General features: G+C 40.6%; 1 protein-coding gene across 1 annotated transcript in view; it reads right to left on the minus strand.

The window, feature by feature from the left end:
• The window catches only part of GPATCH2 (G-patch domain containing 2), a 211,755-nt gene that overhangs the window by 54,326 nt on the left and 131,503 nt on the right, over positions 1-25,926 (minus strand). Inside the window, exons 6-7 of the mRNA XM_019549481.1 lie at positions 7,244-7,311; positions 5,566-5,605 (exon numbers count right to left, since the gene is read on the minus strand). Of these exons, the coding sequence (XP_019405026.1) occupies positions 5,566-5,605; positions 7,244-7,311 (108 nt within the window). The remainder of the gene's footprint in view (positions 1-5,565; positions 5,606-7,243; positions 7,312-25,926) is intronic.

Consider the following 25,926-nt stretch of genomic DNA (forward strand, 5'->3'; position numbering starts at 1 on the left):
CCATAAGGAACAAACCAGGGGTAGGAATGGGACCATGGAAAGGATGTGACAGGGTTAGATACTGCCCCCACTGTCTTGACCTTGCACCAGGTAAATCAGTAGTTCTTAACTTTTTTGGCCTCAATGCACTGTTTCATGTTTTCTGAATTTAGATTGTAGCTCAGTGATTCTCAACTGGGGTGTTGACAAATTCAGGAAAGTTATACAAGGCTGCCTTTAGGCTCAAAAGGTTCAGAACCATTGCCCTAGACTGTTTTTTTGCTTAAGATGCACCATGAATGCATTTAAAGAAATATTTACAGTTAGTGACTCAGTACATTCTTGATAAAGCATGATCAGCCATTACAGCCTTTTAATCAAATGTTGTTAAGATACATGTAGAGTTAAGCACATAATTACATTTACACTGCAATTACTACATTAACAGAAATTTGAAGTTATAGAGAATATACTTAAAACCCAAGAAATCCAGACTTTTACAAATAACTTCACCCTTATTTTAAACTGTGAAAAGCATAGAATCACTCACTGCAATTTTATTTACATCTTCTAGACTGTATTTTGAAAGGAAAGCAGAACTGCTGAAACCTAGCAGTTTTCATGAGACTCAGTTTTAGCGTAAACAAAAACTAAATAACAAACCTTCCTAAAATATCCAGGATACTAGGCTCCTTTGGGAGAAACAGAAGTGGTGATATTCTACACCACACTTTTTATGGTTGGTTCAAAGTGAAAAAAGACTCTTTGTTAATCAAACTACTTCAGCCCACAATATGTGTCTCCCATTGATTTGCCAATTCCACATGTGAGGATGATGTGGCAGTGATGCAGTGAAAACTGGCTGCCAAATGATTACATGAAAGTGCAAATGATCATTAAAAACTAAAAGTCATATTTTGATAGGAACCAAAGCTTCAAGAATGGATGCAAAATGTTGAGAAGCAGATTGCAGATTTAGCTATACAAATGGCTGCACAGATCTAAGGAAGAGGTCTGCTGATGGGACTCAGAAAAGTATCAGAGGAGGAACAAGGGACCTTTTAGTGCAAGAGTCGACTGATACACCTTTTTAACCTATTAGTGCACAGTTTAGCAATCCAGACCTTGGTCATGTACCTGAGCATGGATGTCAAAGCAAAGGACAACATTTTAATTGTATCTGTAAAACAAACTTAACTAAATATATTTTCCTAGCACATTTACAGATTGTTTGTTTGTTTTTTGAATGAGAAACATTTTCTGAGTTGTCTAATTCCTAGACTGAACAAAATAAGCACACTTTAGCTTTCAAAGGTGACTTAAAAGATACCTAATGAATAACCTGGTTTCCTTATGCCAGGTTTTGCACTGAAGTTTTGCAAAAGTGTTTTTTTTTTAATTTTATTTTTATTAGCTTATGATTGAAAGCATACTCCTCACCAACAGGGGTCCACTGATAGAGATTTTTGGGGGCCGATACCGATACCTGATTTTTAAGGAGGCATATCGGCTGATACCAATCTGATTTCCGATACAGCTACGTGCAGCTGGTAAGTTGGTTGTGATGGATGGGGAAGGGGGAGGGAAGGGGCATGGGGGGTAGATCAAGGCCCCTGGTGAGGGAGGGAGTAAAGCTGGGGCAGGTGCTGCTCAGTCAAAGCAGGGTGGGGTGGGGTGCCGGAGGGAACCACAGCTTGTCGGGGGGAGGTGCAGCTCCTGCTGCTGAGTGCACCACAGGAGAGCAATGGGGGAGTGTGTGCCTCCGGATCTGTACAGGGGCTGCAGCTGAGGGCTGGGGCCAGGGCCATGCTGGACTCTTCCTGGTGCATTGGGGGAGGAGGGGGTTGGGTTGGGTCTGCACTTGGGGTGGGTGGCAGTGGCATTGGGAGGGGACTTATGGGGGCAGCTGCAGCCACCCCAAACTTCACCATCACCCCCCCCCCCAATGCCACCAGAGCCTGCCCTGAGTACCACCCCCACGCATTGGGAGCACAGCCCCCATGCACCACAAACAGCCTGGTGTAACTCCAACCCCAGCTGACAGCTGCAGCCCCCCCCCATGTAGATCCGGGGGCACACACTCCCTGTGTTGGCAGGAGCCACCCACCTTCCCCAGACAAGCCACAGCTCTGCCCTGCACCCTGCCTTGCCCTGCCTGGGCAGCACCTGCCCCAGCCCCTGCCCCTGCCCCACTCCCTCCCTCACTATGGGGGGGCCTTAATCTGGCCCCCCACACCCTTTCCATCCACTTCCACTGCAACAGACTTACCAGCTGGATGCAGCTCTCCGAGTTGCCCAGCTGTGTTCCTCATTGCCCACTTGCTGTGCTATGGCTGCGCACATGCATGGGTATTTATTGGCCAAATTAATGGCCACACCAGACCAATTTCTTACACAATCAATTGTTTTTATATCAGTGCTGATACAATTATTGCATTGGTGCACTTTTACTCACCAACAGTAATAATTAAAAACTTTATTTTAAACAAAAAGATTACAAGGAGCAGTCTTGCTGCTATTTAGTCCATCTTGCTGATGTCAAAATAAATATTAATTACAATTATTGCATAAGGAATGCACAAATAAAGATCGTCTGCCACATACTTCTATGCTGATTAAGCAATTACAAACGCTTTATTTTAAATTAAGGGGTCTGTCCTGGGTAGGGTACTATTCAAAATTATCATTAAGAGTCTGAGTATTGGAATAGAGAGTGCTCTTTTTGAATTTGCAGATATCAAACTGAGAGGGGGCAGAATCTCTTTAGAGGGCAGGATTAGAATTCAAAATTATCTTCACAAAATGAAAAAATGGTCTGGAATGATGTCGAAATTAAATAAAGACTATTGTAAAATACTGAACTCAGGTAGAAATAATCAATGGTATAAATAAATGGGAAAGAACTGGCTAACTAGCAGCTCTGCAGAAATGGATCTGGGGTTATGCTGGATCAAAAATTAAGCATGAATCAATGTCTAATTGTTACTGGGGGGGGGGAAGCAATAGGGGGTGGATCACTAAGCGTATTGTAAGTAATGGATTAATCCTTCCACTATACTGGTAAGTCTCAGGGGGAACATGATACTGTGTCCAGTGTGGGGCACTACACTTCAAGAAAGATATGGATGAACTGGAGAAAGTCCACAGAAGAGCAACAAAAAACAACAAAATAATCAATTTTCTGGAAAACATAACTTATGAGAAAAGTTGGAAAGAATTGGGTTTGTTTGGATTTGAGAAGGTGAGTCTCCAGGTATATATAAAGTTTTCAGACAGGCAAAAAGGAAAGTTGTAAACTATTTTGCATTAGGGACAGAACAAGAAATAATGGCTAAAATTGCCACAAGAAAGATTTAGTTCAGCAATCAGGAAGATCTAAGTGTAAGGATAGTTAAGCAGTGGAAAAAGTTACCCAGGGAGGTTGTGAAACCTTTATCAGTAGGCTTTCAAGGTCCCTTCCATCTCTATTTGCTATTCTATGAGCCCTATCTGATACTTCATGATTTTTTAAATCTCAAAACATCTTAACTAAATATTTAATTGTAGAATTGCAGTGACAATTATAATTATTTAATATGGTGCTCCACAGCTCTAGACCTTTCAGAAGATAAGTTGCTTTCATAATATAGATGTATCTTTAAAATTAACGTTTCCCTCCTTCTTTTACAGGTCCTGAAGATTAGACCCATTATGGATTGCCAGCATTTTTCCCCATGCAATGGTAATAAATTGACTACAAAATTCAAGTTAAAAATGATGCAAGTACATGCTAAAAAATGATGAATTTCATGATCTCTAGATCATCTCTACAAGTATAATCTTTTATTTTATGACCCCAAAGGTGTAATTTAAAAAAAAGAACTACAAAACATGTTGTTTTTGGGGGGGGGGGAATACCAATTCCTTTGCTGTTATAGGCATTGTTCACCCTACAGCTAGGTTGCCTAATGGTTGCTCAGCAGCACAGTGCCTGCTGGTACATCACTTAGCATTGAAACCGGTGTGGCTGGTCTGAATTTCAAGACCTTCAAAACACGTGAAAGATTTCAAGTTAAATTAATTACTAAGTTATTTGATACTTAGTAATCAGGATATCAAATATACTTTTCAAATACTTTGATACTTAGTTTTCAGGATATCAAAAATACTTTTCATTTTATTTTTACTGGTGCTCAGCAAGTGTCACTTATTACAATTAGTAAATGTAACAACTTTGACAAACAGCAAGAAGCCATGCTGATGGGAATCTTTTATCATGTTTATTTCAGCTGAACTAAACAAGTGTGCTCACATCTTTTTTTCCTTTAATGCATCTCTTCTACAAAGTATAAAGTTTCAGAATGACATGAGATAAATGCAAATCACAGCAAGCTATCTGTTTTGTTAAGGAAGTCTCTGCCAGCATAGAATAACACCTAGTATTTTCACAATTTACAGCTAAAAACTGTGCTTAGTTCTTTTGTTATTCTGAAAGGCTTGAGGAAGTAAAGTGATTTTTGAGAAACATTAAATCTTATGCTCAAATGTTCTTCAGTTTACTCCCCCATGTGCTTCTGGCTGTAAAAACGTGTGCCATTGCCCATGTCCAGCCCCATGAACCACTAAGCTCAGGAGGACCTCTTACTTTGACTTTTTTTTATCTGAGCTACAAAAAGTTAGAACATCCTAAAATTATGAAATTTTCCCCAACATATCTTTTTTTTTTTAAATATTACTTATTGCTTCCATATTTAAAATCTACTTCCTAGAACTTTAAGCTTGTGTGTAATTGGTACAGATTTGGTGAAATCAACCAAGTCACAGCAATTTATGCCACCTAAGGAATGTCCCACTGAGCTTTTACTATAGCATCTTAATGCATAACTGATGTACTCTCGGTTTTTTTAACTGAGTATTTGTAAGCAGCTATTATATTTAGAAAACAAACTTATTTTAAGATAAAAACAATGGATAATATATTCTGGGTGACCAGTGTGTTTCTGCAATTCCATTATATTTTACAAAGTCTGACCAATGCTTTACTGTTCAAATATAAATGTGCCCTACACAGCAGGTTTTAAGGGAGTCCCTGACGTAACATTATGCCTTTCTTCTGTAATTCCTGCCGCTGGCAACTTCTCACCTGATACAGAGTTTAATGACCCCTTTATGTTGCTTTAGCCCCTTTTCCTGGTGATCAGTAAGGGCAAGTCTCAGTTCTAATAGTTGTATATATATATTTTTTTTAATTTCATGAAAAAGTAAAGTATTCCCTATGTTATAGAAGTAGAAACCACGTTGAAAGAGAAACATAGGTCCCACTATTAATGAGAAACTAGTTGTAGGATAAATATACTAAACATTGAAGTCAGCAGTGAAAGTGAACTCTGATGCTTATCTAGCATAATGTGACATGTCAGCTTATTAACCAAAAGACTGGTTGAAATGGTCATCTGTTCAGTTTACTTACTAAAGGAAACATGATCTTATTTAGGCTGCTGTGCTTTTCATGACTTCAAATACTGACCCAAGAGCTCTGGAGGAGAGACAGTTAAATTCCTTCTTGTAATATGAAGTAAACTGTTTTTTGATCAAAGTGGTTCTTACCTGGCTATGCTCCTTCCTAGCCCCAGGGCTAAACCAATGGCTGTGGGAGAAAGGAGAAAAGAAGGGTTTAACAATATAACTAAAGCACGTGCTGTCATATGACCAGTTTGTGCGTGCTTTTGGGCATTTCATTGTCTGCCAGGAAAATACAGCCTTTGGCTATGCTTTATTTTAATGGGATATTTTATGGAACTCTCAGTCTGTAACAGTTTTGATAGGAATGCATCTAGCTTTGCAAATTCACTACTTAGGAAAACCAGGCACTCATTAACTTTACATTTAATTATGTTCTATTAATTCAATTTAGTAATGCATAAATGCTAAGATTCTGCTTGTCTTAAATTGTGTATATTACAGTGCACCCTATTAACCAAAACAAAATACAATCCTTTTTACTGAAGCATAAGCAGTTTTTAATTATAGCTGAAAAGCCATCTAACTGCTGTGAGCTAACTAGTAAATGTTAACACATTAGCATTTCACCAGTAGAGGCCAGGGTTTGAGTTGCAACTCAAACAGCACACAAACATAAACTTGCACCTCAAGGCTGCCACACCATTTCACACCACTCATAATATTTTCCTTTACAAAGGCAAGGCATTGGTCCAGAAAGTGGGAAAGGAGAGGAGGTAACGTGGTGCCTTCCTTCAGCATAACCAGCAGCAATTATGATAGACCTGTCTGAGATTGCAGCAGCATGTTTACAATTTCCCTGCAGTCTGCATTACGTATGGACCTAACAACTTCTCCAGAGTGGAAGGGGCAATGTCAGTACTGGGAAGAACAAGAGAGGAAATAAGGAGACTGGTATTGGGTTCTGCTTCTTTAAATATGGCAGTGGATTTTGGGGGAAGGTCAGAATAGTTCAGCCTATTTAAATAACAAATGGAAAGTCTGCCACATTGGTTGGATTGAGCTCTATAAACATATATCATGTTTTGAGCTGAAAATTGAGAAAATAGTAATGATATGCTGGAATATCTAAAGGAATCAAAAGATATTCCCTGTCAGAATGTCCTCAATTCAGGTCTTTGGTTTTGTGATCTTTTGAGGACATGAGTCTCCACAGGATATTTATTATACCAAAAAAAAACGAAAACCAAAAGAAATACAAAACAACAGAAAGTATTTCTCTTTTTGCAAAGCACTTAGGCAGTGCTGAACCTAGTATGCTTTTTTACAAAAACTTAATTATCTTGGACATGATGGCTAAGTACAGGCAGTCAAAAAGCCCAGTGCTGAATCAATTCAGTCTTCACAGGGTAAAGCTGGGGGGGCTCTAGAGCACAGCTCCCAGCTCAGCTGGAGCAGACAGCTTAGGCCCAGGTTTGCCCAGCCATCCTGCAAGAAGGGATTTTTGCAGGGGAAGTGCAAAACATCTCAGGCTGCCAGGGGACTGTGAGCTAACTTGAACCTAAAGGGGATCTGGGACAGAAGTTCAATAAATCAATTTAATCCAAATCAGTTAAGTCTGATAGTACATCCACCCAGGTTCATCTTAAACTGGTTTTGGCCATTTTGAAAGCAGTTTGTGCGCACTGAACTTCTGCTGTGTTTCAGGTTTGAACTGAGTTCTGATCACTCCTTCTGGTTTATGTGTAATTTCTGTCCCCAGCCCAAGCACTACGGTAATACCAACACACTAAAAACAAAGACAATTCCCACTACTGGTACTCACTCATGGTGATGAGAATCCTGGGACAAATGCACCGCTTTTTTGTTACTGCCTGGGCCTGGAGCAGTAATCTATGGGGAAAAATGGTCTGAATTAGAGCAGTATTACATGCACACAATATTTTCCAGCAATGACACTATTTTTTTTTTTTTTTATTTGCCAGCATAAAAAAAGATATACCAAGTATAATATATACCACCAATAATACTTTTGTTTTCTAACTCTTGGGTAAAATTTTCAAAAGTGTGTCAGTGAGAAGGATTGTACTTTTGAAAGGTGACAGGTACTTAGGAGCCATAGTCTCACCAAGGATCTGTAAGATTTGGAAACCTTTGGGTCAAATTTTCAAAGGTTCTGAGGTGGCTAAAGATTCAGATAAGCGCATTACCGTATTTATGGACTTCATCTAGGTAATTATTGCCATTGCATTTCAATAGCAGTCAGATATCTATCTGCTAAGTGATTTTGAAAATTCCACAAAACACAAATTCACAGGCACCTTTGAAAACGTGATGCTTAGATGCTTTTGAAAATCTCATCCAGAATGTACAAGGTGTTAAATTTAGAGAAAATACCATTAATTAATTTAAAACAGTATATCAAAATTGAAACTCGTTTGGGATTTTCAAAAAGGGCCTTAGGCTCCTTTGAAAATCTAAGGTGCATCCTTCAAGATGGAGCAAAGTACTTGTGAAAATAACACGACAAAAAATGAAAGACACAAAAGATTCTGACTTTTATAATTGTAATCATATTCCTTATCATTTGCCATAATATAAAAGGAACAAAATGTTTAATTTCTTAATCAGTTATATAATTCTCTTTCATACTCCTTCATGTGGGACAGGGTAAACATGAGGAAAATACATCTTTATGGGGTTATATCATACTACAGCTGAAGTAGCCTTCTTCATCTGCAGGATTTGTTTGCTAGAACTTGCTTGTTCACATATATATGAGATGGAGTTAGGGATCACCTGCTAAAGATGCATATATGCTAAAGATATTGGAGCAAAGAGCAACAAGTCCTCATAAAAACTCTGAATCCCCAGGGGATCAATAGCTGACCAGTGATGGGGCTAAGGCAGCCATGCTGTCAATGCTGAAGGAGACCGGGAAGCCAAAGAGATTAAACAGCTGATATGCACATATTGTCTGGGACCAGTGGGTTTTAGGTTATTTTTACATAAGGGTTCTCTGTTTATCCACATTTGACAGGCCATCACTCATTAGAAGAATGATTCATTGCATTTTCAACAGCAACAAATTACTGTTTATTTGTTTGTGGTTTTAAAGCAAGTTTCCCCTACTTTTATGCAGAAAGAGAACCAAAGCATGTTAAGATCTAGTTCAGCAATGCCCATATTACTGGGCAGCGATGATTCAGAACAACTATCAAAACTTGCTACAGAAAAATTGTAGCCATACCTACTGCTTGAAAAGTAGAAGTTACAAAAAATGTGTAACCTGCTGCTTTGAGAAAATCCTGGTCATATACAGGCATTATATTTCTACTACGAGAATCATTAGGTGCCTATACGTGTGCTATGGGGTAGGAAGGACACATTTTAATACGAGTGGCTCTTGGGAGCTGTTCTAATTAAAATACCCACAGTGTCTTGTGTATTCAGTGTCCTGTATTTCAAAATAGTGGTGAGGTGCTTTAACTAAAGCTCATTCGATGAGCTCTAGTTAAAGTGCTCCTACTGCCATATTAAAATATGGGATGCTGAATGCATGAGACACTGCAGCATGCTGGAGCATTCTGATTAGAACACTCCAGGAGACTTGATTAATCGAGATTAATCAGAATGTGTCAGAGCACATGTATAGGCACCCACTGTTCTCCTGATGGAGAGACTATGAGTGTAGAAGCATTCAGTGAATTTCTCCTGGGGAAAATAAACCCTCCCCTTTTCCACACTATATTAACCTTGTTTACTGACTTTATCTTGATACAAATATCTTCTAGGTGTGAACCTGGAAGATCTTCCATGTAAGAGAAACTCAGAAGAATGAATGCCTTAACATTCCTGTCCCAGTCTGGTTGGGTGGGAGGGGAAGGGTGAGAAGCATGGTGGGGTGAAACTGTGCGATACTGCTGCCTGTGCTTCCCCAGATCAGGGACTGCCAGTGGGGAGAGGGGAGGAGGGGGCGGCAAATAGCCAAGGCATTGTCCCACTGCTCCTTTCCCCATCCTGGACTAGTCCCATGTAGTCCCAACTAGTGTTCACATTTCCTCAGGCTGAGGACATACCTACATCTGGGGAAGGGGTGGGGAGTCTGTTCCCACCTCTCCCATAGACCATTCCAGCAGGGGACAGGAGCACTAGTGCAAAGCCCCCTACTGCTTCCCAGACTGAGGCCCTGGTCTGAGGCAGCGTTGCCTGTTGCTCTCTCCACTCATCTCCTGGCCACTGCTCTGAGGAACATGAAGGGGATTTTGTTTGTTGCTCTAATCCCCTCTTTAGCAGTGTATGGGAGGGGAGTGGAGCCCATTCCCCAGACATGGGTGTCCCTTACATGTTTTTCACTGCTGCTCCACTTGCCCTTACAGAAATGGGCAGAATGGAGCAGCTGTTGCTTCCCACACTTCCCCCAGATTGGGATCACTCAGCTTTAGGAAGGCAGGGGAGAGGGTGGTTGTAGGCTGAATGCCTGTGCTGCTCCCTCTCCTGGAAACATTTATACCAGCAGAAATTTCTACTGTTAGAAATGAACACCTGTTCTTGGCCCCTGTCTACGCTCCAGTACAGGTTTCCCTCACAAACCATAGTTTTGCCAATCATGGTTTTGAGCATCTACATTTAATATTCTATACACCATTTTGGCTACCACGGTATACAGTTCTGAGTAACCATGGTTTTCTGTGGCTGTCAGCCCACCATCTGCCTTTTTCCCCATAAGGCTTTTTGTCTTGCCAACCATGGTAACTTTCAGGAACCTAACCCCAGTAGTTGGTGAGGGAAACCTGTCCATGGAGTCAGCAACACAGAGCTTCCATAGACTTAGACATTTGAAATTATCTTGGTTTTACTAGAGCAAAAGTAGTCTTGCTTATTCATTCAGTAATAAAGAAATTTCAGTGAAAGCTTTCAAGAGAGCTTTTCGTGCATTCATCTTACAGATTGAGCAACAGATATAATTCATAAAGATGTACTCTGGAATAAAAAAACTTTTAAATTTGCATGTAACATCCTGAGTAGAATAGTAATAAACAAGCTGTAGCTTGAACACCATAGGTAAACATGTGGCTTGGCTCTAGAGAGTTACATCCTGCATTAATCTCAAAATGAGGTTTTCATGCTATTCCAGTGGGTATCCCAGGAATATAGTAATCCATTTTCTACACTGTGGCTATAAGAAAAGCCGACTGTGCCTATGTCATGCTTTGTTAGAGGTTCATGATCACATTATCTCATGGTGGACCTGACACTTTTATTCAGTTTACAGTATGTTCTGTGTACAGGCAACTTATTTCCTTTGCCAGGGTTGCTGACAACCTTTTCCACACTATATTAATCTTGTTTACTGACTTTATCTTGGTACAAATATCAGAAAACTGAACTTTTTATCTCGGGGAGAAAATAAACAACATGTTGACAGAAGCAAAAGCTATTTTCTGGACTAAAATTGGTTGTTTACCTGCAGCCATACTTATGGAAACATGTTTAAGTCTCTAGCTCAATCGAAATACATAATCCAAAATTTAATAAGCATGGACATTTCAAGAAAACCACCTGATAAATTGTCAGATATAAAACAATATCTAAACACAAAGAAATAGAATTTATAAGTAATTTAGACTTCAATATAAACATACTCTCAATTTAGTCACAACTGATCAGAAAATATACCGATGGTATCCTATATATCAAAGGTGACTTCAGAGGAGATTTATGCAATTAAACATAACATACAAATACTAGTATGTATGCTATACTGATCATTATAAGAAGCCAACACTTTAATATATATTATAATTTCTTAGGTTTGCAACACTGTTTTGCTTAATGAAAAAACAGCATGTGATGTTGAAGTCCTTGTTAGCAACATCAGATAGAAATGTCTTCCAAGTCCCCTAAAAAAAGACGTCAACTTCTTCCATGTCTCCTCCTAGAGTCATTTGGCAGGACACAATGAGCAAGATGAATGCTTGGTCATTCAATTAGCCCTTCTACCCATTATGAGATACTATGCAAGCTGTTTTTATGCACTGAAGTTCCAAGGCTCAGGAATAAAATCCAAGAGGTAATAAATAAATAGTAATGGCTTTTCAGGCCAACAATGGTAAGCACAGAAGTAGCTTTCAAACTTTCCATGCGGATAGTTTCACAGGTATACAGATGATCACCTGACCCACGTACGTATTAAGTGCTTCCCAACCAAAATAGGATGCGCTACATTTTCATAACTACTACACACTATCCACGCACACGGGGGTGTGTGTGTGTGTGTGTGTGTGTGTGTAAATTAGTGGAGTTTCACTTTAACTGTGAAAAAACATGGATTTGGGGTTTTAAAATCAGAGAAACTGGTGGTTTTTATCAGAGAATTTGGGATTTTAAACAGAGAAAACCAGGATTCCCACTTATAAAGTTGCCAGACTTTTGCCGTTAGAACTGGAATTTCCATACCAGATATCTGCCTTCAGCTGAAACTTTGTTTCTTTTGAGTTTTTCAGCAAACAGTTCAACTTCCAAGAATGAGGTTAGAGAAAAATAGTACTTTTTTACCAATGGATTTCAAGTTGTGATGTCCATTTGGTTGAGAAGATCCTATGTCTTCATGCTTTGGAGCATGGACTAGAAATTTTAAAATTACTATTTGCACATGCCCAGTAAAGGTTTGCTGGAAGCTGCAACTATATTTTCTGAAGCTTCCATCTCTACTGAATATGCTCTAGTCAAAGACTTAAGACTTTCCCAGCAACTATTCCTCCCAGCAATTGCACTGTTCTGATGCTGAGTACAAAGGAACAGAGAACAGGATTGCCTCTCCTGTGGTCTCAATAACCTCCCTATTGGCATTTAGGTAATACGGAAGTGAAATGGGGAACAACCTGCTTTGAATGCATATAAGTGAGGAATAAGGAATGGCATGGAAGGGAAAAGCAGAGGCAAACTGGAGGAGTGGGAGAAATAACAGGGATAGGCTGGGAGTGGGGGAAGGAAGGTGTTCTATAACTACCAGAATTCACTCTCTTCCAGAAGCTGGAATGGAAGCACAGATTCTGAAGTCCCAATACGTCTCTGCTACCTACCTATGAATCTTACCGACTGTGTGCATTTCAGACCCCTCGAGTCGATCTACTTCACAAAAGATAACTCACTACAGTTGCAAGTTAAAGTTACTCTGTCAGCTTAGCTGGAAGAGATCTGTTATGTGCCACTTAAAGGCACAACATCTCACTGATTTTGAGAGTCATCTCATGGATGACTTGCACAGGACTAATATAGTTCCATGGGATGGAACTTCAGTTTTTCATACCGCTTTTAAAAAAGAAACCATTAAGTGATATTAAGAAATACGCTAAGAGAATATCAAGGTCTGAAATCAAGCAAATCACCTACACATACTTTAGTTAGCACCATTTATGAATATGCATTTTGATACAGTCTTTAATTACAAGATCAAATGCAATTTGTTTCCACTATGCCCCTGGACCACTCATTGTACGGGATAGACAGGGATTAGGGAATGAATCAAAATTGTTTAATGAATGAGGTTGTCTGGAAGACCCCTGTCTCATTCATCACAGAGGTTGGGAGATGGGTAATACAGCAGGGGACCACAACAAGAGAATGGATTCTCACCCACTAGAAGAGGAAAAAACTCTGTTTTTTTTATTGCTGCCTCTGTTACAACCTTATACAATCCTAAGCAAATCAGCTAAACCAAAATTTTGGCAGGCAGCCATTTACTTGTGTGTTATTGAATGATTTCAGCATGCTAAGATAGAACAATGCTCTTTTACATCAAGTGTATGAAGTTTAGCTTTCCCAGGAGCTGAATGAGCTTTGGGGAAGAAAACTATAAGAGATTAATAAGTTGGCTAATATAAAACTCTAAACACAATTCTGGGCCACAATTTTTTTCTATGCGATTTGAGAGTAACCGTGTCCATATGAAATAGTGTTCAAGATGGATTCACCATGTAAGTCTTCATTTTCCTTTGCTATAGAAGTACCATCTTCTTTTGAAACCCCCGCCTTCCCCTCCCACCCAACCAGTAGCTTTTATTGAAAGGCAGCATGGGGAACAGGTTGCTAACAGCTTCCCAGACTGGTGGAAAAACACTGACACCCACCTTAAGGAATATACTTACTATAGGATCAGAAAATATTTTGCATCTGGTTAGGAAGGTTCTGGGCAGATACTGATGCTAGATGGAACCTTATGGATCCCATATAGTTATGCAAGATAACTGCTCAGTGCTCGGAAATGCATCACAACTCCTGTGAACCCTGTTTGACTCAGGGCTCCTCAGTGGGTTATTTGCCTAAATTTCTGCAGCTTCTTCAGTGGCTCCAGTGGTCTTTGCAGATCACAAACGGCACGGAGCTAAAGGCTGTAGCACGGAGCAGATGGAAGTAACCTTGAGATCTGGCATTTCTTAACTTTTGAGTACTTCATTTGGCAATTTTAGGCTCTCTGAAATAGTTTGACAGGGCAGGGAAGGAGATAAGGATCATAGAAAATTAGGGCTGGAAGGGACCTCAGGAGGTCATCTAATCCAATACCCTGCTCAAAGCAGGACCATCCCCAACTAGATCATCCCAGCCAAAGCTTTGTCTAGCTGGGTCTTAAAAACCTCCAAGAAATTCCACCACCTCTCTGGGTAGCCTGTTTCAATGCTTTACTACCAGCCTAGTGAGAAAATTCTTTCTAGTATCTAACCTAAACTTTGTTTGCTGCAACTTGAGACTGTTGCTCCTTGTTCTGTTATCTGTCACTACTGAGAACAGTCTAGCTCCATCTTCCTTTGAAACTCACTTTAGGTAGCTGAAAACTGCTATTAAGTCCCCTCTCAATCTCCACTTCTCTAGACTAAATAAGTCCAGTTCCCTCAGCTTCTCATAGATCTTCTCATAAGCCTTCTCATAAGTCATGTCCCCCAGGCCCATCACCCATCATTGCCCTCCACTGGACTCTCTTCAATTTGTCCACATCCTTTCTGTATACTGTGGGACCCAAAACTGAATATAATACTCCAGATGGGGCCTCACCAGTGCTGAATAGAGGGGCATAATCTAGGGGTGCACCGACAGAGATTTTAGGGGCCAATACCGATAGCTGATTTTTAAGGAGGCGTATCGGCCAATATTGATCCAATTTCTGACACAGCTGGTAAGTCTGTTGTAGTAGAAGAGGAGGAAGAGACGTGGAGGGGACAGATAAAGGCCCCTGTGGTGAGGGAGGAGTGGGACTGGGGCTGCCCAGCAGGGGCGGGGCAGGGTGCAGGATGGAGCTGCAGCTTATCTGGAGGGCATGGGGGGATGGCTCCCACTGCTGCACGCACCCCGGGAAGGCATGGGGTGGCATATGCCCCCCCAGATCTGTGTGGGGTGGGTGGCAGCTGCACACAGAGATGATCCAAGCAGTGTGCAGGGGCTGGGGCAAATCAGTCTGTGTGGGGCACCACCCCTGTGTGTTCCAGATGCGAAGAAGCCGGCGGTGGATTCAGTGGCGGGCCAAGTGGTCGGACGCGAAGCTGAGTTGCTCAACGTGGCACAGTTGCCATGGCCGCTCTACCCGACTCCATAGGGCCCCCTAAAGCATGGGGCCTGGGGCAGTCACCCCAATTCGTGCCCCCTAAGAATGGCCCTGGCTGTGGGTTTGGGGCTGTGCTCGGAGTTGGCTTCAGCCACCCCATATTTCGCTGTAGCTGCCTGTCCCAGTCCTGCTCTGGCCTCAGCCTGCAGCTGCAGCCCACCCTGCTGAGATCTGGGGGCACATGCCCCACCTATGCTGTCCTGGGGTGCACATAGCAGAAGCTGTGCCCCCCCCACACTCCCAAGATGAGCCGTGGCTCCATCCCACGCCCCAACCCGCCCTAGCTGGGCAGTACCAACCCCACATATTACTCTCTAAGCCTGATGCTCCAGCCAGTTTTCTATCTACCTTACAGTCTATTCTTCCAGCCCATACTTCCTTAGCTTGCCTTGGAGAATCTTGTGGGAAACTGTATCAAAATTCTTGCTAAAATCAAGGTATATCACACTGACTGGTCTTCCCACATTCACAAAGTCAGTCATCTTATTATAGAAGGCAATCAGGCTGGTCAGGCGTTGGTGAATCCATGCTGACTGTTTGTTATAGATGGTAGGGTTGGAAGGGACCTGAGCAGATCATCAAGTCCGACCCCCTGTTATGGCAGGAAAGAGTACTGGGGTCAAACGACCCCAGCAAGGTGTTCATTCAGCCTCCTTTTAAAGACCCCCAGGGTAGGAACCAGCACCACTTTGCTTGGAAGTTGGTTCCAGATCCTAGCTGCCCTGATAGTAAAGTAGCGCCTCCTGATGTCTAGTCTGAATTTACCCTCTGCCAGTTTGTGACCGTTATTTCTAGTCATTCCTGGTAGTGCTTGGGGGAACTCGGACTCCCAATGGCTGCTGGTCCCCCCTAACCAGTTTGTAAACACCCACTAGATCCCCCTCAGCCTTCTCTTGTGGAGGCTGAACAGGTTCAGGTCCCTTAACCTCTCCTCGTAGGGCTTGCCCTGCTGACCCACATTGCTGACTGAGCCGTGCGGAACCCCATTGCTCACATCTCTCTAGGTTGAAAATGACCCATCCACCACCACTCACTAGGGTGCGGCCCTCCAGCCAACTAGTAACTCAACTGACTGTGTAGGTGATGACACCCCAGTCCCCTAGTTTTTTTCATGACAATGGGGTGAGAGACAGTGTCGAAGGATTCCCTAGAGTCCAGAAAGACTACATGCACAGCTACTCCTGCATCTAAGGATTTGGTGACCTGGTCGTAGAAGGCTACCAGGTTGGCCTGACAGGACCTGCCTCTAATGAACCCATGTTGGTTGCCTCTAAGCATAATCTCCTCTGCTGGCCCCTCATGAACATGCGCCAGGATAACTCTCTCAAAAAGCTTACCCAGGACAGAGGTAAAACTGACTGGCCTACAGTTCTAATCACTTTCTTCTCTAAGTGCTTCAAGATGGATTCCTTGAGAATCTGCTCCATGATTTTTTCAGTGACTGAGGTGAAGCTGACTGGTCTGTAATTCCCTGGATCCTCCTTTTTCCCTTTCTTAAATATGGGTACTGTCTCTGCCCTTTCCCAATCATCCGGGACCTCTCCTAATCACCATGAGTTTTCAAAGATGATGGCTAGTGGTCTGCAATCATAGCCAACTCTATCAGCACCCTCAGGTGTAACCCATCTGGCCCCATGGACCTGTATATGTCCAGCCTTTCTAAATAGTTCATAACCTGTTCTTTTGCCACTGTTGGCTGCTCACCTCCTCCCCAAACTGTGCTGCCCAGTGCAGTAGCCTGGGAGCTGACCTTGGCTGTTCAGCCCTTTCTGCATCCTCTGTCACAAGGCTGGCTCCCCCATTCAGTAAGGGGCCCACACTTTCCCTGATCCTCCTCTTGCTACTGACATACTTGTATGCATACCCCCCAAACATATTCCTATGTATTAGGATTGCAAGTATGGTAGTATAGAACTTTTCCCCACAATGAACCATGAAATAAACCCATATTAAATAGTGGGTAGTATTACTACTCAATTTTCATCTATGCTGTATATAGTCCAGTTTCTGGATATTTCAGGTGAGGTCAATGATGGAACTCAAAATTGTTTTTTGTTGCTGCATAAAGCATGGAACCTATGCTGGATGCAGATATATCTTAATACTACTGGAAAAAATATTTTAAAATTCTATGAGCGGTGCAAAAGAACAATAACAAAAAACCTGTACAGATTAACTCTTTCAATAGATCAGCTATAAAATGTGGTAATTTTTGCAAGAGAATTATATTTCAAGACATTATTTAAATCAGCCACTTCAGTGACTGAAAAACTTACCTTAGCGAATTAGTTTATGTTAATACAGTGAACATGTCTTAAAATATGATGAAAGTTTTACTGAAGAACCTTATTAGAGATACTTTAGCTACTTTTTAAAATAGAAGACCTTATTTTTTCTCTTATAAACTGTCTCACATACGTTTATAATACAGACTAACAGGATGCAAAAGTTCATTTTAGTAAGCAGAGTGATTTTTAATTCCATAAGTTTTTAAAAATCCTTCCAATACAAAAATGATTGAAAGTTTGCAGATGCCAAGAGACTTAAACAAACTGATAAGCAAAACACTGAAAGGCATAAAGTAATTGCAAAACTGTTTTCAAACTAAGATGCTATGTACCAAGCTATGGCCCAAAACCAAATTCTATGATTAAGGTGACTAAGTCCAAAAATAGGAGTTTTTAATGGAAACTGATACAATCTTAACTATAGTATCACACTGGTGCTTCTATAATTCACAAGGTTTGTAATTACCAATTTATAGGAAATTCAGTCAAATGATATCAAGGGAAGAAATAAAACATCTATTCTTTAAAGTTTATTACCCCTATTAAAAGCAATTTCTTATTATTTTTATCACCCATTTATTATCAGTGATTTTATTCCCGTCCCCACTAGAAGGATAGGAGAACAGCTGCCTTTGCATCTAACTTTATTGGTTTTTTTGGATTAAATTAGCATAGGCAGCACCCTAATACAGAATTAGGCGATCTCCCCGCTGCATTCTTACTTCCTCTTTTTTTCTCTTTGATCCAAAACAATTATTATCCAGTCATAATATTGTATTAGTTATATCACAATAAAGAAAGATCTGAATTGAAAAGTGGTGAAGAAACTTTCAAGAGGCAAACAAACAAACTTTGATCTGTAGCTATCAAGATTTTTCTATTACGTTCTCCTCCACCCTTCCAAATGCTCTTGGTCCAGTGCCCATAGTGAAGAGCCACTGTAAAGAAGGGTCACTCTATTGTACAGCCCACTGTTCTGCCTCAGTGATGCTTGATCAGTTAAAACTTTGATCTCATAAGACTTTTTGTCTCCATAGTGTAATAACTCTGCCAATGACTCCTTGCCAGCTTGTTGAGAATCACAAGTATGCTGCTACTTGCTATGCTGTGCAACTTGGAAGTTAATTTTAAAACAGAAAATTCTATGCAAGGCCCCAACATGTCCAACCACTGTGCCAGCAAAATGTAAGTGATAAAGTATGAAGAAAATCAGCTCAAGAAATGCAGGTCTAAAGACATGGACTTTAACTCCAGAGCAAACAAACATCTCCATAGAGGGTCTCCTGCTTTGCTTGTCTTTTAACAAGAACATGCCGTGGGCAAAATAATAAACAACATTATTGTAATTCCTTTCTTCACTGGAGTAAAGTATCAAAAAAGATGCAAAACTGAAACTCCTCTTGACTTCTGGAGTTTTTTTTTTCCCAAGTTTCAGTTCAGACAATTGATCAAAATAACCTTTTCCCTTTGTACATGGTTCTTATTTGAAAAATTAAGCGAACAAATTTAATGTTTGTACATAAGAGACTAGAAAAAGGCTCACTGGTAACGTCTAAGCATTCCACAAAAACAACTAAAATATTTCAATTCTAAAGCAATTATATTGAGAACAGCATGAGCTCTATTTTACCTGATTTTTGCACAGGACATTTTTTGGTTTCTGCTACTTATGTACAAGAAGAGGTCAGATTAGCACTGCCTTCCCTATCTGAAGGAAAGGAATTGAGTAGTCATTACACAGCTGTAGAAAGGAGTGAAAGTGTGAAAATGCTGATTAAGGAAATTATTTTGTACTACTGAACAAATGAGGTTGAAATGACACGTTATACTCAGACCATACTAGAGGCACTTAAAAATGTGAGTGTCTGCATGTTAAAGCTTGTTAACTCATGCCAAGTGCCCTCTCAGCTTCTCAAAGCTAAGGTTCTTAGCTGAAAATGGAAACCAGGGAAGCCACATTTCCCACAGGAAACCACCTCCTGTTAAAGTGTCACACTAGTAAGACTCTTAGGCTGCCTACAGACATTCAGGTCTCCACTCTACTTCATGGCGTTTTACATAAAGTGTCATGAGTCAGAGTGCCCCCACTTCCCCACATCTCAACAAATGGAGGAGGAACTGGAGCCAGCCTGCCTGGGCCCCAGCTCTGGCCATTCAGCAGCCAGCAGTTCCCTCTCTTTCCCCCTGACAACCCAGGTGGTGGGGCTGGGCATATGCCCAGACCCCTCATGCAAAAAGTTAACCCAGGAGGGAACCCAAGTTCCCCAAGGTGTTCTGCTTTTAAGCACCTTCACAGACTCAAAGATTGTAAGGCTGGAAGGGACCTCGGAAGATCATCGGGTCCAGCCCCCCTGCACCAAGCAGAAAAGACAACTGGGGTCATGTGACCCCAGCAAGGTGACTGTCCAGTCTCCTCTTGAAGATTTCCAGGGTAGGCGATTGTACCACCTCTGGAGGGAGCTTATTCCAGTCTGGATATCCTAGCTGTGAAGGGTTCGTGTAATAATGTAATACCCGATTTAACCAGGGTTAATTTTTCATGCAATTTGTCAGCTCAAAAGTACTCTGCAGCCATGCATGTTAAGTTATGGTCGTACAGTCATAGATACTGACTCCATGGGTGCTCTGGGGCTCAAGCACCCACTGAAAAAAATTAATGTGTGCTCAGCACGCACAAGTCATTCACCTGTTGGGTTGGGGAGCTGGGGATCAAGCCTGCCTGCACTGACCCTCCTGGCCAGCAGGCAGTGGTGCTCTGGCAGCCTCCAAAAAGGCCGCTGAATTACCCCTCTCCAGCCCCACCATACCTCCCTCTCTACCCCCCTCCCTATTCCACGGTTGTCAACAGGGGGAGGGGGAAATGAGCAGAATGGAGCTGCTAGCTGGGCTTTGTCTGGCCTGAGTTGGATGGGGGGAATGGAACAAAGCCCCCCATGCCTTATGGGCTACCCCAGCTACCCTGGCAGGAGTATGGGGAGGAGCTGGGCTGGGTCCATGAGCTGAGGGGGCTGTTCTACACCCCTCCAATCCCAGCTCAGATCAGGTAAAGCAGCTGGAAGCTGCTCTCAAGAGACCTCGCCAGAGTGGGGGAGGGAAGGGGGGAAAGTACAGTGCAATAGAGCTCCTGTACTTTGCAGGCCCAGCTAGGCTCCCCCAGTACCCCTGCCAGAGTATCTGTGGGGTGGGGCCCACAAGGCAAGGAAGCTCCATTCTGTACCCCCCTCCCCCCGCAGATCAGGCCCAGCAAGCTGGCAGCTCCATACTGCTTGCTTCTCCCTTTTTTCTGGCTAACACCTCTGACACCACATGAAGAAATAACCCTCAAGGAGCACAAGTTCCCCAAGGCACTCTATAATAGCAGAGTGTCTTAATTTAATACTTGATCTGCTGCAGGTAATTTTTTTGTGCCATCAGCCATTTTAAAAAATATGTTGTGCTGCTGATTTCATCTTTAACACGATGAAAATTTTAATAAAAAACATACAAAATGAATTAGACTCCTTATGGTTTAAAAAGTGAGTTCTTAATTGCAGATGGACAGATAATGCACAAGTAAAAAAAAAAAAATCTGTTGTGCAATTTCATCAGTTCACTTAGAAGTTAGAAACCATTTTTAGGTTGAGTCTTAGCCTTCTGGAAGTCAATGGGAGTTTTGCTATGGACTTCAGCAGTCAGGATTTCATTATTAATATTTAGTAACGTAATCATTGCATTAGAATAAGGGATTTCTTTTCTTCCATAAATTCACACTTACTAATGACATGCATCCAAATACCTAGAGGAAAGAAGGTGCACAGGATAAGGTATCAGCCTGAGATTCCAGAGAGATGTGGCACCTATACATGTACCCCACGCCTGCTCTGACATTCTAAATAGAATGCATTGGATCAGACTCGATCAATCTGCGCAGCAGACTCCAGATTAATGCAGTCTAGTGAAGCATTCTAATTAGTGACCCCATGTTTCAAAATGACAGTGGGGACACTAACTAAAGCTCATCTAACGAGCTTTAGTTAAAGCTCCCTGCCACCATTTTGAAGCATGGGGCACTGAATAAAGGAGATGCTGCAGGTATTTTAATTAGACCGGTTCCTGAGAGTTGCTCTAATTAAAATACCCCCTCCCCCCTGGAGCATGTGGAAATATGCCCTAAGTTGTCCCTTTTGGCATAGATGACTGGCCCATTTTTGTCTTTAATAAACTTGGGTAGAGGCAACAAAGGTGCCTTCTACCCTAATGTAATATAGCAGATTAGAGCACTCATCCAGGAACTGGGAGATGCGAGTTTTAGGTACCCTCCTACCCCACGCCGACATGACAGCGTTCAGAACTACGTGTCCCAAACCCCAGTTGAGTGCCCCAACCAGCAGGTTATAGGGTAGGTTAGGGCCAGAGTATGCTCCATTTCTCCTCTTCAGATTGTGTCCCTATGTAGCTAAGAATGCAATGTAGATAGGGGCAAGACAGTGTAAGACTCTATGGCTCTGGAGCCCAATTATGAAGACACTCCCAGGGGAGTGGGCAGTCCTGAGTTCCAGTCCCTGCTTACAACACTGTTTTGTATTTCATCCAATAAACTAATGCAAACTGCAGTCCAGGGAGCAAGGATGAGAACCCAGTACCATACCACCCCATTCCCAAGGATGCCCTCATGACTGGGTGCCCTCTTGCACTCTTTCGATCCCCATTAGGTATTAAAAGATATATATTTTAGTCCAGCTGATATGTACCATCAAAAAGCAACAGAATTTTCCCCTGTTGCTGAATGATCTATTAAAAGGAAAGAGGAAAAATATGTTATAAATGTGTTCACCGTTCAATCTTACAAACATTCAACACATGAACAGCTCTACTCTTGCATATAAGTAGCTATTTTAATGTGTGCTTGGAGGAAGAGACTCGGATTACAATTATGACTGTGTAAGTTTACCAAAAGTGGATAAAAAGACTTTTTCAATTTGGTGTCCAGCTTCAGTAGCAAGCTGTGAGTGGCCTCTACTGGCTGACCAAAGTCTACATAAGTCACTAAGCTCTTATGTATTTGACTGTAATATCATCAAGTGTGTAATAATAATGTAAAGAAAAAATATGTAAAGAAAATATACTACAGTATAAAATGATGCACTCAGACTAAGTTTAAAAGCAAAGACTACCAAAGTGGGGAAGGCAAATCATCTGTATAAGAGAAAATATAATTGTAAGTATATAGATGTTTCCACAGAGAATGTGTTTTCTTGTGAGATATACTGTAAATATATGTATTTGCCTGTTCTTCCTATTGTTGAGCAAAAAAAAATTACCAAGGTTAATTTAAAATAGCTTTAATGGCAATTACACTCATGAATTTTGAGTAATTTGAAGCTTATTTTCATCCCACATGTAAAAAAACAAATTATTTGGATTATTCATGTCAAACTTTTGGCTTCAAACAGCATAGTGTTCAAGGATTCTCACACAATTTATTGCATATCTGGGTCTCCTCACTTCAGATGCCCATTATAATCATTTTTATAATCATGTGTAATAATCTGTATTTCATATTTTTTCTGAGTGCAATATGGATCTAAGAACAGTAGTGGGAGAAAAAAAGATTTCTATAAAGCATGAAGAAATGGTGCAACTGGTTAAACTTAAAAAACAAAACAAAAAAAACTTCTCAAATGCGCTGACTTTAAGAAAAAGCTATCATTAACAGATCTGTTTTTGGAGATTATGTAATTTTAATATAGTAGAATCTAAGCTGGTTAAAACATAGCTTACTATAAATATGTACGAGCTTATTCCATGATAGTGGGGTTCAATTAAGAAGCTAATATACAGTGAAACTTTAAAAAAAAAAAAATTGAAGACCGCTAGGGAGCAAGTGAATTTCCACTTAGCTTTTTCAGTACAGGATTATGTACCTGGTTTTACCATTCTCCCTCATTTTAATTGCACCCTATTAAAAAGGATTATTGTCAAACATAAATGACTAATGATGCCAAAAGGTGACTGCCTTCCCAAGTAATATTATTGTGCTCACATATAAGAGTATTCCATGATATTTCTAGCTTTAGTTCAGAATCCTCTCTCATTTAAGAATTCAGTCCCATTATCTTGGCTGCTCAAAATTGTTCACAGGGTTATCTAGCTGACATATAAGATAACCCTCCATCTCACTAGACACCACTGGGATATGACATGCTGACCCACAGTAAGCCATGATTATTAGTCTGAAATATATACCATATAAATGGATCTCTCACCAAATACTTTGTTTTAAAATCTTCTAGTCTTATTTATACATAAAAAAAATGTTTTAAATATTCCAACAACAGTTCCATTAATCATATCAGAAAATAATGAATCTGGATATTTAGACATATTAATGTTACATATTTTTACAATTTAGAAGTAAAATAACTATAATCCACATCAATTTAAACAGAAGGAAGAACACAAGCAGTGCTTTCCCCCACCACACACACCTTAAATTGTCTAAAGTGATTTTTGATTTACAGGCCATAAATTAACAAAAAAACCAAATAGTCAAGGGCAGACACTAAAGAGAACACCCTCCCACCATTGTTTAGTAGTGAAAACCATCAGCTTATTTAAACACAAAACATGTCAACAGCGGGTGGAACCTGAAGATCTCTTTTATAAGCAGCGTTGGTAACCCAGCAGACTTGAGCATCTCCAGTGTTTCAGAAAACGTCTGGGATCAGGATCAGCAGTCATATAAAAAGGTAAAAATAACTGATTTGCTAGTGTAATCTACCCTATTCACCTTTCTGGGGACAGAGATATTCCATTTTTAGGCCCACAACAATTCTGTACAATCTTGAATCCTTCATCATTTATTCCAGGTAGAGACATTACATTTTTATTGGTATAAGTGTTCAGAAACTGGTACCGTAACAGAAGAGAAGTTTGGCACACAAACCCAGTCTATACCCAGAATAGAACAGAAGTTCAGCACACAAACTAGTTTAAAGATCATGTAACCCGGTCTACAATTTGCACCTGAGCTCCTCCAACCAAAGGGCAAATGTGTGTATGGTTTGCTACCAATCTAAACTATGTTGCTTATAGGAAACAAGGCAACTTGGATCAGTTCCACCTCAGGCTTTTTGAACGTCTGTAACTAGCCTTTGTATTCCGGTAAAAATATTTCTAACGTATATTGGTGAATGCTATAACTAAAATCACCTGGGGATAACATTTAGTTACTAGATTATTCAACAGAATAATAAGTGGTAACTAAATGACAACCCAGGTGATAGGTAGGTATAGCAGATGCTAGACTGCAGCATTTATAGGATTTTCACACTTAAAAGAAAATAACCACAACACGTATATTTGTTTGAACATTACTTTTAGACTGTCTTAGGACAGATGCCTTTTCAAGGTTTAGTTTATAAACCACAGGATTGCAGTATCTTAGCACCACTTTTAAAGCTAAAATAAAAACAAAGTTCTCCTCATTCATGCTGGAGAACTTTGATAGTGATCAAAAACACATTTTTTTTCCAGTTAAAATTTGCACTTGTGCCAAAGGACAACATAAGTCATACAACAACTTACAGCTTACTTCCTGGTTGAAATGGAACTTCAAGTTGAGGCCTAGGAAATTTCACTTCTGCCATATAATATTATTTATTTACTTAAACACAGCCACTATTTTGTTCTTGTTTTACTTCTGCTTGTTCACTTTTCTCTAAAATTGTGTGTGAGGCTAAGCAGAACTCAGTGGTATATCCGTAACCTTTTCTCCCCTTCTTAAGTCATAATCCAACTTGTACTTCATAAAATAATTTTCTCCACCACTGAATCATGAGCTAAGTACTCTGGAACAGAAGGAATACGTAGGAAACTTGACAACAACTTTCTATGGAATATTGTCAGGCCATGCTTGAGTCATAACTTTATGTCCTCACATATAAGCGACCTTAGAAATAAAGCTAAATTTATTTTAAAATACACTACAGTGAGTGCAATTGCTTCTCAATAAGACATTCTCCAATCTGTCCATCATCTAGTCTTCAAATATTAAATGTAAATAATTCATGAATTCTATTACTTTAGGCAGTAATAGAAAATTCTGAAGTGGTAATTCCTCTTTAGTGACATCATTTTAAAAAGGAGACTGTCAGGCTTCTTAAAGTTCATACTTATCCTATATAAGGTATCAACACTTCAGTAAGGCAGTTGGTACACTAATACAAGACATACTGACAGTGCATAAACTGCATATATTCATTAGTAGGTTAAGTGAAGTTGCTATCAACCAATGTTATGTACTGGTATCCAGCTTGGTGCTCATCTGTGAATGCACTTTAAGATTTTATTTCAACTACAGAAAAAGACCTTACTATATAATAGTAGTAGCTTACTTAAAAGATAGCCTGTAGCCCTTTTTGGTAACTGGTATTGCCAGCACTTAAAAAGTTAGCTCTTCCAAGACACTGTCTTGAAGAGAAAGACGGTAACACCTGGACCTTGGGAATTCAACACCTCTGACACATGCTAGAGGCATGTCTAGCAAACTTTTAAAGTGAGACTCAAGACTTGCATTCTGTATTACCAGGTTGCTGCTATTTGTGTTTCAGGTTTTCTGGGTATCAGGGTAAAGAACAATTT

The sequence above is a fragment of the Crocodylus porosus genome, unplaced genomic scaffold (genome assembly GCF_001723895.1).
Source record: "Crocodylus porosus isolate Cpor-Errol unplaced genomic scaffold, CroPor_comp1, whole genome shotgun sequence".
Classification (NCBI taxonomy): domain Eukaryota; kingdom Metazoa; phylum Chordata; order Crocodylia; family Crocodylidae; genus Crocodylus; species Crocodylus porosus.